Source organism: Lepisosteus oculatus, chromosome 11, assembly GCF_040954835.1.
Source record: "Lepisosteus oculatus isolate fLepOcu1 chromosome 11, fLepOcu1.hap2, whole genome shotgun sequence".
NCBI lineage: Eukaryota > Metazoa > Chordata > Actinopteri > Semionotiformes > Lepisosteidae > Lepisosteus > Lepisosteus oculatus.
In genome coordinates, this window is record NC_090706.1 from 23,649,367 (window position 1) to 23,667,101 (window position 17,735).

Genomic DNA, 17,735 nt, shown 5'->3' on the forward strand with positions numbered 1-17,735 from the left:
TTATGAAATGTTTTACTAGTTATAAAGTGTCTTAAGCAATATTTAGAGGAAAAATAAACTCATTTTAATCAAAAACAATATGCTGAAAAACTGCATTTTCCCCATGTTTATGAACCGTGTGACTTATTTTACCCTCTGTGGAAAAAATATCTTGAACGACAATGTATATAATATTTAACTTTATTCACCACATAGTTTGGTTGCAACAGACACCCACAGTTGAACATCCACTCATCGCATATTCCCACACGCTAACAGACTGGCAATAGGGAATTATGTGACGTCACTGGAACGCCAGAGAAGCCTCCTAAAGAAAACCCCGTGCAGCACACAGAGAATCTATCAAAGCGCATTGTACAACTCCGCTTCTATCTTCATGTCCGTGGATCTATTAAAATCCTGCATGGGAAAACTTAATGGTATTTTAATTTGACTGTGGCGGGAACGAGCTGGTATGTCACTCTTCTTCTTTTTATTTAATAGCAAACGATGTTAAAAACTCTAAATGTTTTGATTTCGTGGACAATCACCAGACAAGAGAAACGAATAGGCTATGGAGGCTATGTGCTGCGTTGTTACGAATTTAAAGGCACAACAAAAATGAAAGTGCGGAATATGTTTAAGATAGGCGATCATTTAGCATACAATACGTATTTGTGTGCAAGGCGGCTGGCTGTTAGGACTTCCAAGAAGAATTAAGATGCAGACACTGCATAACACAACCGCGGTAGTTCCGTCTAACACAGGCATCGTGCAAATGTCTCATGTTAATACTTGGCTACAATTTTCCAACTACCACCGACATAACACTTCATGATTTAGAGCTATGACGCTCGTCTCTGGGCATTTCTAGTTTCTCTTGGCTGTTACGCGAACATATAAAATCATTAATGATTATTATAGCATTTCTAACATACGGGGAAACTGGATAGTAGAACGACCGTGAAATCAACATCACTTCTACTTAGTGGCTTTTTTAACTTTCTAAACTAACAAAAATATTTTGAGTTTAGAAAAGACGGTGGTTGAGGACCATTGACAACGATTCACGTATTTTCTTATGTACCATAATCTGTAATACGTAATTCTTATTTAGTTTACAATATGAAAAATTGTGACGATGATGAAGATGATGATTGAGTAGCTCTTGTGGCTTGTAGCACACAAAATGCTCAAAGAAAAAGCATATATTCCTGAAAATGTTAACGCACCTGGATATTTTGATACTATGAATAATACTTAGATACTGAATTGTATTTATAATTCCCAGATATGTGAAAATACATCCTACTTGTTAAGTAACATGAAATATAGTGTATTCGTCCAATTTAAAGTTTGTACGTTTAAACTGCGATACTATATGTTGCCAAAGTACAGTACAATAAGTAAAACGTTTGTTGATAGAGTTTTCTGCTAGTTTGAATATTAGACTGTGGAGTTGTTCTATTAAAGTGTATTCCAGGTGGCTACACTTGAAAACTAAAGTGTGTATCCTTAAATTCCTGTATAAGCATTGTACATTGACGGATGTGAAGAACACAAACTCAAGTGCCAATAGCCATGCAAGCCGAGCTTTGTATATTTTCAGGACTCCCAAAATCATATATCTGATGTCAAAAGTCAAGTGTTTGAATCTGATAAAGCAGAATCAAAGAGACTGCTGTGTTTATAAAGGCCGAGAGTGAAGGACCCAGAGCGTCGCGAGTCACGGTTTATTGTCAACATAAAACAAACACAGGGATTCCAAAAGATAAGAGAGCTTAGGCGAATATACTATCAAAAAGATCCACATACCCTGGGAGATACATCTTCACTCCATCTTAAAACACCAGGGCAAAAAATTAAAAACACGAAAATCATCCGGAGGTAGCTGAAACGTGAGAAGTGATTGAAAATGAGAAAAAATTGAAAAATATTTTTCCAAGATATTCCATTATCAATTGAAATACACAACTCACTGCTCTCAGTTTTTGTCTTGCTATACTGGATGTAGAAAATAACAAATAGACTTCTGGATTCCCTTGTATCTGTTTCTGTGGTGGTGTTTAAGGTGATAGCCTGCATTCCGTATGTTTAGGAGAAATGCTAGTTTTTGATAATTTTGCTATGAAAAGCTACGCAGAAAAAAACCTTAAATACCGTAATTAAATAAGACAACTACAATTCTTTAATTTCAATTGGTAAAAAATGGTAATTAGAGCAGTTTCTAGGAAGTAAACCCTATGCATATTACTCCTCACCGCGACGTCATGATTAATGGCTGTAAAATATTAAGTGGATTATTTATTATAACCTTTATGTTTATAATTTTAAGGTTCCGGATTCTTCTGAATTTTGAAATGTCTAGCGCTAGGTTAGTCATAAAAGACTCATTTGACGATATATTGTGCAAGGGGTTAAGGAAAAATAAACAAAATATGAACCGACTGCTAATTGAGATTAATGTTGTCTTGTATTACAGGTCTTTGGAATGGAACTTAATTTATCTAAGAATGTTACCTCCTGCGTGGATCCAGGTGAGGAACTCGAAACTCTTGTTTTCAGAACAAATTGGGTTAACTTAAAAAAATTCAACTCTCGGGAAGTTAAACCCTTTAACGTTATAATGTTTTATAATCTCTCCCGATTAAAATTTATCATTCCTGTTACATGATGTTATCATGCTTGAGCGCAAGCATTCTCTGATTAGGAAAACCTTCACGTGCGCCCAAAGTGACTAATAATAAAAAGGCAAAACTTCGTAAAACAATGATCACCATAAAACACACAACCGATATTCTTTTGCAAAACCGTAAGCATCACAAAATACATTATCATAAAACATTGTCGACCCATTCGTCCGTTTTCTGGAATCACTTTGTTCTCGGTCAAGGTGAGCCGAATTCCCACCCGAAAGCATTACAGCGCAAGTTAGCAATTGCACCCTGGACGGGATGACAGTCTTATCATAGGGCACACAAGTGGGGTGCAAATCAGACACACACGTTAACCTGAATATTAAGTCTTTGGACTGTGGGGGAAAACCATAGTACTTCGAGAAAGTTATAACATACAAACTCTATACAGAAGGCACCACAAGCAAGGATCAAACAGAAGACCAAAACGCTATAAAACAGCAGTTGTAACCACTACATTATCATGCATCCAACCCATTGTACAATTTTAGAGAAAATCCAAAATAAAATCTACATAATTCATGCATTAATACCCTATAATATAATTTTAAATCCTTTTAATATAATTTTTAGTTTTATACACTATCATATTTGACCTTAACACAACAGACAGTGTATTAGAATAAGTGTCTTGGTGATGATAAATCTTTGGTCTTGTGAAAAATAACATCTTCAACAAACTACCGTGTGTACCGAAGTTACAAATGCACACTGTAAAATCATACCGTGCTTATCGGAATATTAAGAAATGTCTTCAGGAAAAACCTTAAAAATATTAAATCTTAGAATTATAGCAGATGTTACACTTTCCACAAACTTTCCACATTTAAAGTAATTGGTTTGATATACACTTTATGTGTGGTACACAAGACTCTGCGTTTATAGGTTATAGCAAAGAAAACCTAAAATCGTCACCACTAAGCTTTATTACATGACCAGAGCCATTCTTTGATTTCCAAGAACTCAGAAAATAAGAAAATGAAAACATCAAAAACCATTATACAATAACTGTGAAGCAATAACCTAGGCCTGCATGCAGCCCATAGTAATCAATATCCATTGGCCATTGGAGATTAAAATGTAGAAATTATAGTTATAGTTGTAGAAGCTATAGTTAAAGCTTATATATGCTTGTATTTAATATTTCATGTGAAAACATATTATATTATTGTTTCCGCTTCACATGAAGCAAGCTTGAAATAAAATATTCCAGTCCATGTTGTCTACATGAACACAAATTATGTTGACACAAATTAAGTGACTGATAGTTGCTATATTATCACCGTTGAAATATAGTGCTTGTTTCATCATAATTTAATCATTTTAGTCTATTAGCAACCAAGTGAGCTAGCCATAAAGTAACCTTCTTGTACCAAGGCTCACATTTTCTCTTGTTCTATATTCTTACACTTTTTATTGGTAATTGGAAAGCCAAAAATCACTTAAAGTTATTTATGTCTCTGAGTGGTCGTATGTAAATACTGCGACTGCATTTGAAACAAAAAAATGGAATTGGTGTAAAATTATTACACACTACCTGCTGATCTTTAAAAGAATCAGCTGAAGGGTTATGAATGATAACCTGCGCAATTCATTATTCACGAAGTGTATGAAGTGATGTAAAAAAGAACAAAGCGAAGTCATTAGCGTGGGATGTTCAGAGTAATGTGTCTACAATGACTTAAAAGGTGTAGGTTAAGCGAGTATCTGTTATTTCTGTATCTCCAGTCTAATAGTTATTTTAAAAACGATTCTTCCTTTTTCATATATAAGTACACAGTTCAAATGGGATATCAAGTATATATTTAAGGTTTAAAACGTATTATTTTATCTTCGTGAAATTTCCTACAACTGCATCTGAGCTCGTAATCAGCATGCAAACCATTTGCTTATTTCAGAGTATTTTAGAGCTCTCTTTTCAGGAAAACCGTTTTTAATATTTTTTTTTCTGACCATGTCTTAAATAATTTTACGTAAACACAGTAATACATCAAAAAATCATATTACTCTTAAAATGGAAGCGTAGATTTTCCGTATAGTGAATTCGGAAACGTTTGTCTACTAGTTGTCTGTTTTTTAAAAAATGCATTTTCATATTTCTTTAAATAAACCCAAACCGTTTCAGTTCAAAAGACATAGAAATAGAAATAAAGGATTTTACAAAACAGACTACTATTTTTGTCAATATATTTGACCCTTCACCCTCACACACGCACTTTTTAAGCCCCTCAATTAAGAAACACAGAAATGCTGTTTGGAACGCCTTGATTTGCATTTAAGCTTTATGACACAATACAGTTTATTTAAAAGAAAACTTTAATTACAGGGACATGTGGAACCAGCTGATGCAGATTATGTACATGTGCATTGAGAATGGCTGAAAAGGGCGCCCTGCGATGATCATCAGCACTTAATACTATTAGCCTACTCATATTACAGTCCGTTTGGAATTACACTCAAATCCGAAAATCTGTTTTCCTTGTCAGAGGCTAGGTATTTTTTAGTGGTTTGTTTCGGCAAAAAAGAAGCTATTTTTTTTTAATACAGTTGAAACAATTGGTCTGAAAATAAATAGATTTGGAATGCATGGGGTGGCTATTCATATCTTTCCATAAATTATACAGTAGCTAATATTCATTAACCTTCGCTAGTTGAACAATAAAATAATAGTCCTAATTAAATTTGCTGTTTGAGTCCCAATGAAGGCCATTCCTCATTTTAGAAAATAAATTATTGACAGACAGATGTCACTACAGTATGCCTTCAAGGGTTTTTTTTTTGTGTGTAGATCATCACTGAAACCCGCCCGCATTGAATAAGACTTCTCAAAGTTGTATTTTAAAAAAAGTATGATCCATCTTTGTTTCCCCAGCATCACATTCATGAGAATGGAAACCCTATAAATTAGTGTTCTCTGATACAATGGGCATGCCAAGACAATGTTCAAGCTATTTCTTATTTTAGGCCAAATCAGAGGACACCTTATAGGAGTTCCTTGAGGAATTTCTTCTCATATAGGAAGTCCATGCATGTCAAAGCCTCATGCCTAGAGTAGCAGGAAAATGTATGAGAAGCTTGCAGGTAGCAATACTTTTTATCCCCCTGAAGCCACCATCTGAAGGTTAAGTACAGCATTGTATCCACAGAGATCTTCATTCATTTATTAATGTGGGCATTTTCCAATGCTTGTGAATGGTTGAGTTTGTAAAACAAAGTATGACTGCTCATTCGGATGGGGGAAGGCAAGAGGTAATGCCAAGTATTCCAGGTCGGACCGATGCCACTGAAGAGAAAGCTAAGTTTCAGACAATTCCATCTGCTTCAAAAGTCCCGGTGGTTAGGATTGCAGAGAAAAAAAAATTGAATGAGGTGGGTTCTCAAAATTCTGAAAGTCATAGAACATGTCAACTCAGGAATGTCCACAAGATCAAGAGCAACACATGGCACAGAGACACATGTGGAAATTGAATTGGGATCCACTCAAAACAGAGAACAAGAGACAATCATTTACACAGAGGGTTGTGGGAGTCTAGGATGAGTTTCCAAGCTAACTCTGGGATAGATATAATTATTAGATCCTGAAGCAACTAGGACCCTAATGAGCAATATGGGTTGAATGGCCTCCTTTTGTGTGTAGCCTTTTTTATGTTTTTATGTGTGAGAGGAGTGGTTAACCAGTAATATCCATTACTGTGAAAAATAGTATATTTTAGAACATTTTAATAATTTTGCATAAAGTGAACTAATGTTGTGTTAGCATTTTTTGTCTTTACTGACATCATACCACTAATTCTGTAAATGCAAAAGATAACAGACCATTGGCATTCTGATAGTTTATGAACAGCTCATTTCTGTAAAAACCATATATGGGAATCATATGCTGGCACATCTGAGATTTGTTTTATCCTTCAGCTTTGAGAAAAAAGAATTTGGAGCAAAAACCAATTTTACTGTAGAAGTGTTCTGACAGTGTCTAAATAAATGGGTTGCAGGATGTGTATGAAAAAACACAAAGTCTTATTATGCATAGAAACACCAAAGACTAATCTGATTTTTTTTCTTAAAAGCAAATTCCGGACAACAGAATAATCAAAAGACTCAAAACTAATAATGTGCAGTAAATATTCACTTTAAGGGCCAGCTATGTATTAAGGCTGCTGTAGAGATTTTGGTTACCAACCCTACTAACAAGCATTTCCAGAGAGAAGCTCCTTATATGTAGAAAATAAGTGAAGGTATGTTTGTTATTAGAATATTATTGCTTTGGCAAAGCAACCTTACAAATGAATAAAAAATAAGTTAATTGTTGAGCAGTTTCATGGTTACCTTAAACAAAGGCACCAGATGGAGGTTTTCCAGTTATACAAGGCCCCATGTCAAAAGTCTCATTAGTGACATAAAATACAAAGAATCACTGGAGCAAAGTGCTTCCCAGTAAGTCAGAGCAGAGATGCGGATCTAACTAAGTGATGCCATAGTAAACTGCATCATGCTTTTTTTTACGATTAATTAACTTATACGACAGGTATAGAAATGGAACCATGGTTTTCAGTGTAAGAACCTAGCATAATGACAATAGTGTTTGATTTGAGAAACAGGAAAACCTATTAGGGCATTTTAGCTTAATAAGCATGCTGATTTGGTTGTAACTCTTCCCTTCATTTCCAGGTGTTCTGTCTGCTTCTTAATGCCATGACCCAAGTGCATTTGGTACTTTCTCTGTTCCCAATTATCCTGTTTGTTTTTATTAACTACAATTACCTTTTTAATAGTATGTATTTGTAATGAAATTTCTACTAAATCATTCAAATATGACCCATATTTAACTTCAATGAACATGAATTATGAATATAAAATACACAAAGGTCTCACAGGAAACCAGGCTGCTTAGGAAATTACAGAGAAATAACTTTGTAGGGCATTAAGGAATTTTCTTACATCACTGTCAAACCTGCAATATTGTTTTACTGGGTTGTGTGTGGCTGGTTCTTGCATGTTATTTTAGTAAGATGTATTGTTGGGTTTTATGTTAGAAATAAAGTAGCAAAGAGAAGGGTTGTTATTTTATGTATTGCATTATTCTGATAAATGCCTAAAGCTACTTTAATGTCTAGTATATATATATAATGTAATATATACATAAAGAAAGTTATAATTCACATAGACTCATTTATTCTGTTTTATTTCTCCATTCAGGGTCTTTGTGATTAATTTGATAGTATAAACTGTGAAAAAAAAAAGCTTTCTAAATTGGATAAATGGAAATAAAGACAGAAAAATCTTATACTTCAGTTGACTTGGTTTATCGCAGTCATCACGTATTTGTATACCTTTTTCAAGTATGAACTTCAGTGTTAATGTCTCTCAAATACACAACCATTTTCTCCAACTACTGTAACACAACTACTGTAGCAAATAGTAGTAAACTATTGATTAATATTAAATAATTTTAGAAAATATTGTTAATTTCACAGAGAACAAAAAAAAAGTGTTTGCGATGGATTTGATTGACACCTACAAAGAAGAACAAAACTTGTGACAGTATCAATAATCCATAATGAAATTAATACAAAGTTTAATACGTTAGCACTGCGTCCGTGATCTTTCGTGGTGTCAGTTCTACGTGACCTAGTGGAGAGGGTTTTAAGGAGTACTTAGTACACAAGTATAAACATTGCATTCGCATTGTATAGTATAATTTTTCTTTTATTATTTTCTCAATCTGCGTTTCAACCAGCAGGAGCCGCTGCAGAATAAAATTAATCGTCGAGATGAAAAAATTTCTTAAGCGGATATTTTCTAATATAACTTAAAAACGGGGAATATGTATACAAAACATTTTTTTCTAATTAAACATAAAGCTTTATTTTTAAACAAGTCCTTCTCCTTCTGAAAAAAGTTTTAACTATATTAATGGGGTTATTTACCTGTCGTTTAATTGAGTTATATCTCTTCCTCAATTTGCAGAACGCTGACATGCTAAAAATAAAGATTTAAAGTATTGTTTAGTTTTTCTGCCTATAACTTAAATGCTAGCCATCTATATTGCGCAAAAGCTTCTGGGATACTGATATGATTATGTCTAGTGCGTTTTATGCTTTGTGTTTTTATATTGTCTCACTTTTCATTTTACTCTTCTTTCTATAGGACACTATTAAAATATTGGCTGAGACACAATGCGTTATATGTTCTTAAGTGGGGTTAAACTAAATTACCAAACGCAGTATTTTACATAAATGTTATTTATTAACAATGTGTTTGAACTTCTTTACACATACAATAGATCAAAATGTGCATTTTAGAACGACTCGAAAATGCTATATTACTATATATTGCTATATTACTTTTAATTATATTATTGTCGTCTAAATAAAATCGAAAATAATTTCAAAATGAAGTATAATGAAACCGGTTATAATGCATTCTGTTATTGCACGGATGTGTAGAGTTTGTGTGTTCGTTGTATTGCCGCAAATATTTGTATACAAACGTGCAATAACAGAATGCATTATAACTTCATTATGATAGATGAAATTACAGTATGTTATACTTTTATGATACGTTAAATATATTGGTAAACATACTGTAATTTAATCTATTAGTTTTATCCTCTAATTTGTAGGCGCCAATTCCAACGTCTCTTTAAAAAATCAGCAGTGGATAAAAAAGTAAAATTAATATCCTTTGGTCAAAACCTTTTAACCTATGACAACATGAAAGTTAGTACATATATGTATTTTTAACTTTAACGTTAAACAGAAAGCCATTTAAGGCAATAGCAAGCTATCGTTTTGTTAAAATGTTATATATATACATTCCAGAGAATATGAGAATAATGTTCATTTTCAGACTTTTATGAAAATAGCACGGAAATATATTTAAGCTTGTGATTTCACTAGAAAATGTCACGAAGTAGAGCTCTTCATTTTTATTTTTTACTTAACTTTCTTTCTGAACTTTGACTTCCTGAGCTCTTGTTATTGATTATGTCAAATTAACTGACCTAGCACATTATATATATCCTATAAAAATCCTGTAGCTGAATCCTAATTCGCTGAAGAAGATTAAAGGATAAGTAAGGCTTTTTCATATATTTATTTTAACAGCATCCGTCAATCCTGGAAAGGGCAAACACGTCAAGGAAAAACCTAATGTTAATGCTCTTCTTTTATAAATCAGTGCGATGTTAACTACGTCGCCGTGTTGTTTAAATATTATGGTGTGAAACAATGAAAGGAGATTTGAACGTTTTAATAAGTAACATAACCAATTACCACGTTTTACAACCGAAGCTTGGAAGAGCAATCGCGTTGTTATCACGCTTTTACAACCGCTTGGATTACTAAGAGATGTCATACTATTTAGTATTACTGTAATGTTACCAGTGTTGGCAGAAAGAAATGTAAAATGGGGGGAACGATTAAATGCCACAAAGCAGTATTTTATTAAGACAACTTGAACTTGACCAGCAACAATTGATAAAGTATCCTTTCCCAGACCTGTAGGGAAACGCATAGTACGCAGGTAGTGGCAGGTAATGGCCATTACCATAGGGGGGAGCATGGCTGTAGCCGTTTTATGATATGTTAGTCACTTTTCGTCAAATCATCCAGTTTACATAATGTGATTAATTACGTTACTCCGAGATAATTTCTAACTGACGTAAACACATTACGTTTTAAAAGTCAAGGAAAATCATGTCACAAAGCACATATTAAACAGTTAATGTAAGGTTGTAACAGTAAATATACAGATATGTGGGTTTTTTTTTTTTAATCTAGCCCGAACCTTTGTAACACACACATACAAAAGCACACACGTACTATGCAGGTATACACAGTTTAGTGAAAGAATGGAAATAAAGCGGGGTTGACCTATACGGATTCAGAGTTGTTTAACCAGCGGCGTGTGCATTATCCGTTTTGTAAAATACATGTTGTGAGCGCGCGTGTCTGTGTACACGCGCTGCCAGATGCCATAGTAATTCGGTTACTTTAAACTGCATGAAAGAAAGACCCGTTTTCTGCCAGAGTTTGTAGTGCGGCTTACAGCGGTGCGGTCGAATGTCCTCGGAGACAAATCCGAAAGCGCTCTGGCCTGCAGACACATTAGGCCGAGCTCTCCTTGTGGGTGGGACTCGTTGGAAAACTGGGGAGGTTAAATACTAAAATGGGTGGATCCCATTCCTAGCCCTGGCACTTCAGCTCGATCAGGTTAGCTTCATTCCTTTCTGCGAAAACCGAAAGCGTACGTTCTGTCCCGGCTTTATGGAAGAGTTTTCTCTACATGCAACATTTTGGTAAAACCGTGAAACAAAAAACCTTTACCAGAATCCCGTTTTCAGCCTTCCTACAACATGACCGGTGTTTTACAGCAGAGGGATTGGTGTAACTATTTTTATTAAAAAAAAGAGTTGGACCTCGAAGATGCAGGATTGGATGTTTGTTGTTTAAAGCATCATTCTTTTAAAGGCGGAATGAATCTGGACCGGATACCAGAAGCCGTGAGACCCCCGCCACCTCGGGACATGGCCACTACCTTTCACTTGCCGAGAACGTCAGGCACCAAGCGCGAAACTCTGGAAAATTCGAGCAGCGAATCATCAGATACCGAAATAGCAGGTACAAAATACTGTAATTTCTGTATGATACTAGTTAATAACTACTGTTACGTTCGATTGCTGTCATTAGTGCTTTTCCCAAAGCACTTCAACACGTTTATGCATATTGAACGCTTCTCCCTGGAGTGTGCCTTTTAGTGTAGGAATAAAATTGGGTTTAAGCACGAAGAATACAATTGCATTTCCTCTGTCAATTATGAACCGGTGCAGTCATAAAAAATAGTAGGCCTGTAACTTAAATACAACACCAGGCGAGCCGTTACTGAAAGACTACATGATTAAAAGAAAAGTGTTTCATTGAAGTATAGTTTTAGGGTGACTTAAATTTAATAACAGTACCAGAACTACAGAGCTTCCCATTTCTAAGAGATTCCCGACGGCAGTACATAATCAAAGCAATTGTTACTGTGTTGTTTTAATCTGTCCTATATTTCTCGCTGCTTCATTTGAAGGAAATTGGGTTGAAAAGGTACAAAAATGTGCTTAAATAAGCATTTTCTATTCAATAATGTCGTAAGAAATTTTAATTTAAATGAATTCAAGTTAAATCATTTTATATTAAGAAGTTTATTCGCAATAGTTACAGGAGACATTCCATAAAAATAACAAATAATTGGTCTACGGTCATTTGCTACAAATGATAAATTTGCTCTCTGAAATTGGACGAATATAAATGTTAATTAGAGCGGCTACATCCAAATGGATTCTATAACAAACATCAAAAATGTAAACTTTGCATTAAACATGGACACTTTGGACAGATATTAAATCTACAGTACACCACCTTATGTTTTTAACATATGAACTGAAATGCAAGATTTTGTTTTCGAAGTCTGATAATTACACTGATGTTAATGCTTTTAGGATTCAAGGGATAAGCTATCATTTATGATTAATTCTAAACTGTGGATATCTGTGGTAAGGCAACTTTTCGGAAATGTTAAGCTGTATGGAGCGTTCATTGCATAGAGAAGTCCGATTTTTAAAAGCAAACAAGATGGATAGCATATTTCTAAGACCGCACATAGTCAAGAGTTCAGATTTTTTAAACAAGATGAGGCTCAATTTTAAGCAGAAACCGGTCTCCCACGCTAAATCGGGTTAATGTGGTTTTGTCCTTAAACAGACATTTTTCGCTTAAATGTTAACATTTTATTAAACATTTTTCTCTTGTCTGGTCATGATTCCATAACCTTTTCTCAGAGAAGAACGTTTAAAAGTGAGCAATGATGTTTGTTTGTTTGTTAATATGTGAATATGTTTCACTTGGGTTTCTTAACTCATCCATTCTCTACAGGTCTATAGCGAAATAATCAGTAACTGGGATGAAGTGAACATCCATTTCAAGTATGCAGCTGTGGTTTTTGATGAGCTTTTAACAATTAGTCGCATTTGTACGCAAATGTACGAATTATAAGAACCAGAAGGCTTAATTTCTACTTTTTTATAATATAATTTGAGTAGTTGGAGTGAACGGCATCATAACAGTACAGTTGTATTATATAGAATTTTGTGTGATTTGCCTTTTAAAATCTTTGTAAACAACAATTTTCAGTTATCCTTCTTAAAATTTTAATTTCATTTTATTAATTATGACTTTCTTAATTTTTGTTGTTCGCTTAGAAGACGCCCTTAGAGCGACTTACATTCCGTATATGAAATTTACATTAGGTTAGTAGCAATCATGTATAATCATGTCAAATAAATTATGAAAAATATAAAATAAAGCAAAAAGAATACTGGAAAACAAGCAGTATCCTGCTCGTTCTTCATATTTAAGTGAAGAACAGATTTATTCGTAACGCAGAGTTTGAATGACTTTGCGATTTACTTCGGACTCCGTTTTGTGATCATCATCCACTTCAAATTAAACGAGCCGCATACGTCTTCGAGGAGTCACAAGGTGTGTGCATGTATTTCCATTCGTACAGAGAAAGAACGGAGCGTCGAGCGTAGAAGCGACGACGGGAATCCCGAAGATCCCAGCAAAAAGAAAAAACAGAGGAGACAGAGGACTCATTTCACCAGCCAACAGCTACAAGAGCTTGAAGCCACTTTCCAGCGGAACCGCTACCCAGACATGAGCACGAGAGAGGAGATCGCCGTGTGGACTAACCTCACCGAGGCCAGAGTGAGGGTAAGCCTTTCAATTTGTCTTGTGTGTAGCGCACCAGCCCTTTCATTGTATATGAAACGTGTCAAAAAGAAGGAAAGAACTTAAAGGCTAAGCAAAAACTACTTGGTTTCATAAATATTTGCTGTTTTACTACATACACAAATCACCTTATACTACAGGTTTTATCACAGGCTTTTTTTAGCAGAAAAGATGTGTCATTCCTACTTATAAATAAAAACAAATGCCTGTATCTAGCGTAGCTGATGTAGACCTACACGAAAACAAAACTAGTCATCTAGTTTTGTGACTTCATTTGCTGGTCTTTGCATAGGCCTAGACGTCTAGAAAAGGCCCGAGGAACCGCCTAAAAGCGTTTCAAACGAGACACGCACAGACAGCAGCAGTTTTCGAAACCCCTGAACTTTCTGCTGCTAATTTTCGTTGGCTTGAACGTGAGGCGTTGGTTAACGCACAGGAAAGTTAAAGTAGATTGACTTTTGTTGTTTTTTATTTGTTATCGATGCTTTGAAATGCTCACTCAAAGGTTAACTCACAGTCTGCTCGTATTTCACTTAGTTTAAACAAATACGCAGAAGGCCTAAATTAGTTTTATTTGTCAATCTGGGTTTGCAATGGCATAAAACGAAAAGTCGCTTCTTTGGGCTTGTTGCGTAATCAAGTAAATTATAGTAATAATAGTAATGGTAATAATGATAATGTAAACAGTAGAGACGCCTACTTAGTGAGGTTTGTAACTTCGGGTTCTTTTTATGTTTTCGCACACTGCTTTCGAGGAAAGAACAGGTGGAACAAAATCTCAGAACACGCGTGTTTAACTCTCAGAAGGACCTCTTTCTCTAGGTTAAGAAGCCAGGGTATCGACTTCACCAGCATGACTGGGTAGCTTGTTCCATACTCCCATACCCTTTTGGTTAACAAAGGTTATACAGTATGTTTAACAAGAGATTAAAACACCAAACTGAGTTCAGTAACTGTGGCTTTGAATATATTTAACCGAAGGAAACGGTTTGGGTAAGCCTCAAAAGGAGATATGTACAGTATGAATAAATTGTTACAGAGCTAAAAAAGTCTTTGTTTCTGCTGCTGTTTTTGTTCTTTGTCAATGTTTATTGGCTTAGATAATCTATCATACTAAACCTTTCAAAAAGCTTTTATTGTGCGTGATTAAATGTGCAGAGCGCAGAGTGGTTATTCGAACACCAAATATGTTGCTTTTAAAACAATATATTATTTAAGACATGTATATGTAAACATTTTATTTAGTGGTCTATAGGCGGTACTTGGTTTTAATGCGGCTTATGCATTCGCCAAATAAAATGTAGCCAGTATTATTTTTTTTTCTCAAAGTCAAATTTATTTTAAAGTAATTAAGATATTGCAGTTACATCTCTCGAGGTTCTGCTTCAATCATTTTGTTTTATCCCATGATAAAGAATATAAAGTGAATTTAAATAATTATTTGTAAACATCATGCTCTGTCCCGAAATGTTGAATGGATCACAGCTGAAATAAGTATTTTCATTTCATAGAGCATTTTCATTCGTGCGTAAATTCGGACACGCTTCAACTGTATTAAACGAACTGCATGTATTTCAGGCAGTTTATTATTTTTATTAGTATTATTATACAAAATTAGACACAAATAGACATTAACTGTTACAGTAAAAGTGCTTTTAGTTATTTCAGATAGTTTTACAACGTATTTTCTCACGACATCGATTTTTGTCATGATTTTGATTATAATTAAACTACTGTACATAAATTATTATTATTGCTGTTGTTGAAGGTCGTTCGAGCATCGTTAGCTTCCAGGCGTTTTACAGTAATTTTATATATATTTAGTAGACGGTATTTGAGACTTATATTGTCTGTATATACTAAAATAACTCCAAGAATTACACCAATTTTGATTCTCAATTTTGTTTTACATGTGTCGAACTGTACACGGTAAAATGCTTGATAGGCTTCGTGTTAACAAATAATTTAAAGCAAATTAAGTGTAGGGCTGTGGGACTATGTGGTTTCACATCTGCACTTACGTTCATCGCCCTCATTGTTTATTTACCTATTCGCTATTAATTGACTTGATACGATGTTGAGAGAAAACCCAGGTGAGTAGATACGCCTGTGTAACCATTGTTATTTGTTCTGGGAGTTTGTGTATTTGTTTCTAGTTTTTTAGGACTGTGCAACCTTTCAACACAGGCTACCACTTTCCCATTCGTCCACTAGGTGACCTGTAATGTTTTTCAAAGGTTAAGACGTTCTGATTTCGCCTTCAATTTCTACTGTAAAATGGGATCCCTTCAACATTTTTTCAAGCCGAGTTTTTGTTGCGGCTATAAATCTGTTTTATTGTATTATCAAAATGTCTCCCTTTATTCAAAATGATACTGTGATTTTTACCAGTCTCCACCAGGTGTTGAAAAATAAATTATCCAAAGCTTAAATGTTATGTGATTTCTAGTGAAAAAGGGAGTCGGCCTAGTGTGAGAAATGATGTATAAACCATCGTCAAAATTTTAGATTTGGATAAGTCATTATTTTCTAGGTAGGCCTAGATACGAGCATTGTGCATATGCTCCTACCGCTCATAAAATTAAAAAATTGTAGGAGAAAATAATGTCTGTTTGTGTATTTTTTAGGTGTGGTTTAAAAACCGTAGAGCGAAGTGGAGAAAGCGCGAACGAAATCAACAAATGGACTTGTGTAAAAACAGCTACCTTCCCCAGTTCAGCGGACTCGTGCAGCCTTACGACGACATGTACCCTGCCTACACGTATAACAACTGGACAAACAAAGGCCTGGCTCCCGCTCCCCTGTCCACCAAGAACTTCACATTTTTCAACTCCATGAGCCCGCTGACTTCGCAATCCATGTTCTCAGCGCCAAATTCTATCTCCTCTATGAATATGCCACCTACCATGGCCCACACCGCGGTACCGGGTATGTCGGCTTCAAGCTTGAACAACATCAGCAGCCTAAACAACATCAACAGTTCTTCAATCAATTCAGCTATGTCTTCACCCGCTTGTCCTTATGGACCTCCCGGTTCCCCATACAGCGTTTACAGGGACACTTGTAACTCGGGCCTGGCGACTTTAAGACTGAAATCCAAACAGCACCCCACTTTTGGATACAGCGGGTTGCAAAGTCCTGGATCTAGTCTAAACGCCTGCCAGTACAACAGCTGATACAGCCGGTCTAGCTCATACAACAAACTAGATTCCTGCGGATGCGGACCTGCGTGTGGCACAAAAGACAACTAAACTGGATTAGTTGCAATTATTTTCATATGGATTATGCGGGTTGCATGTGTTTACTTATAAACTTGCACAACAATTTAAATATCCATATTATTGGATCTCCTACAGGTGAAAGACTAATAACACTGCAACATTGTATAAAGAACTAAAAAGGACAGAGGCATGTTTTTCTCTTCGGCTTTGAAGAAATATTGACAATTTAACTGAAAATAATTTTTAATATTGAATTGGGAAAATATTTTAAAAAGAAAGGCAGGAAATGCAAAATGGTAGAAGATTAACTATGTAATTTGTATATAAACTTGTATGCTGTTACCTTTGTGTTTTGACCCCATTATAATGCGCAGGAAATGCATGGTTGTGTTTTACGGTCAAGATGAAGCGTCTTTAAACTGTAAAACCAATTTAACTTTATATTTTTACTCTGGAGCGGTTTTCCCAATACGAAACATTTTTTAATAGAAAACAGCATGCTTTACTCAGTGCAAGGTGATTTGTATAAATTGATATTAATGTAAAAAAAATAGAAGCGAGTCAACTATTCTGTATCCTAAAGGTGATTGATAAAATATCTGCATGTATTTATGGTAATATCTGTCTTAATAAAGTACTGCAGATAACGTTTTAAGATACTCGTTTTTGAAGTGGGAATCGCATCGTTTTACATTAGAACTTGCAGCGTTTTGCAGCTTCGTTTGTAAGCGTATGCAAAGGTAGGCTTAGTGCACAAATACCGTCGTCAATGAAAAATAGAAAAATAGATTTTTAAAACTTGTTTTAAATATCGTTGTTGAGCAATAGAATAACCAATAACTTATTTTTTAAAATACAGTTTGAGTGGAACTATAAGAGGTACTGAAAAGACGAATGAGATATTTTTTGTCTCGTAGATTTTTTCTGCGTTCATAAATGCTACGTATTTTAAATATATATTTTCCCAAATTTAACTTTGAAATGTTACTTTCAAAGCTTAATTAAGGGAACAGAAAACACCTCTTTCGCTTATTTCTTATGAAAACTGAAACTTGACTACTAAA

At 34.8% G+C, this 17,735-nt stretch overlaps 1 protein-coding gene across 3 annotated transcripts; it reads left to right on the top strand.

Moving 5' to 3' along the window:
• Nucleotides 1-355: 355 nt before the first annotated feature.
• On the top strand, nt 356-17,330 carry pitx1 (paired-like homeodomain 1). 3 transcript variants are annotated; one of them, XM_015349527.2, is made up of 5 exons: nt 356-452; nt 2,462-2,516; nt 11,147-11,296; nt 13,227-13,432; nt 16,078-17,330. In XM_015349527.2, exons 2-5 carry the CDS (start codon nt 2,471-2,473, stop codon nt 16,624-16,626), a joined length of 951 nt encoding a protein of 316 aa, XP_015205013.2. In that variant the 5' UTR covers nt 356-452; nt 2,462-2,470; the 3' UTR covers nt 16,627-17,330. The 3 variants fall into 3 exon arrangements, with proteins under 3 accessions (XP_015205013.2, XP_015205014.2, XP_006631840.3); XM_015349528.2 differs by lacking the exons at nt 356-452; nt 2,462-2,516 and adding an exon at nt 10,426-10,888 and having other exon boundaries at nt 16,078-17,329; XM_006631777.3 differs by lacking the exons at nt 356-452; nt 2,462-2,516 and adding an exon at nt 10,936-10,974.
• Nucleotides 17,331-17,735: the final 405 nt, after the last annotated feature.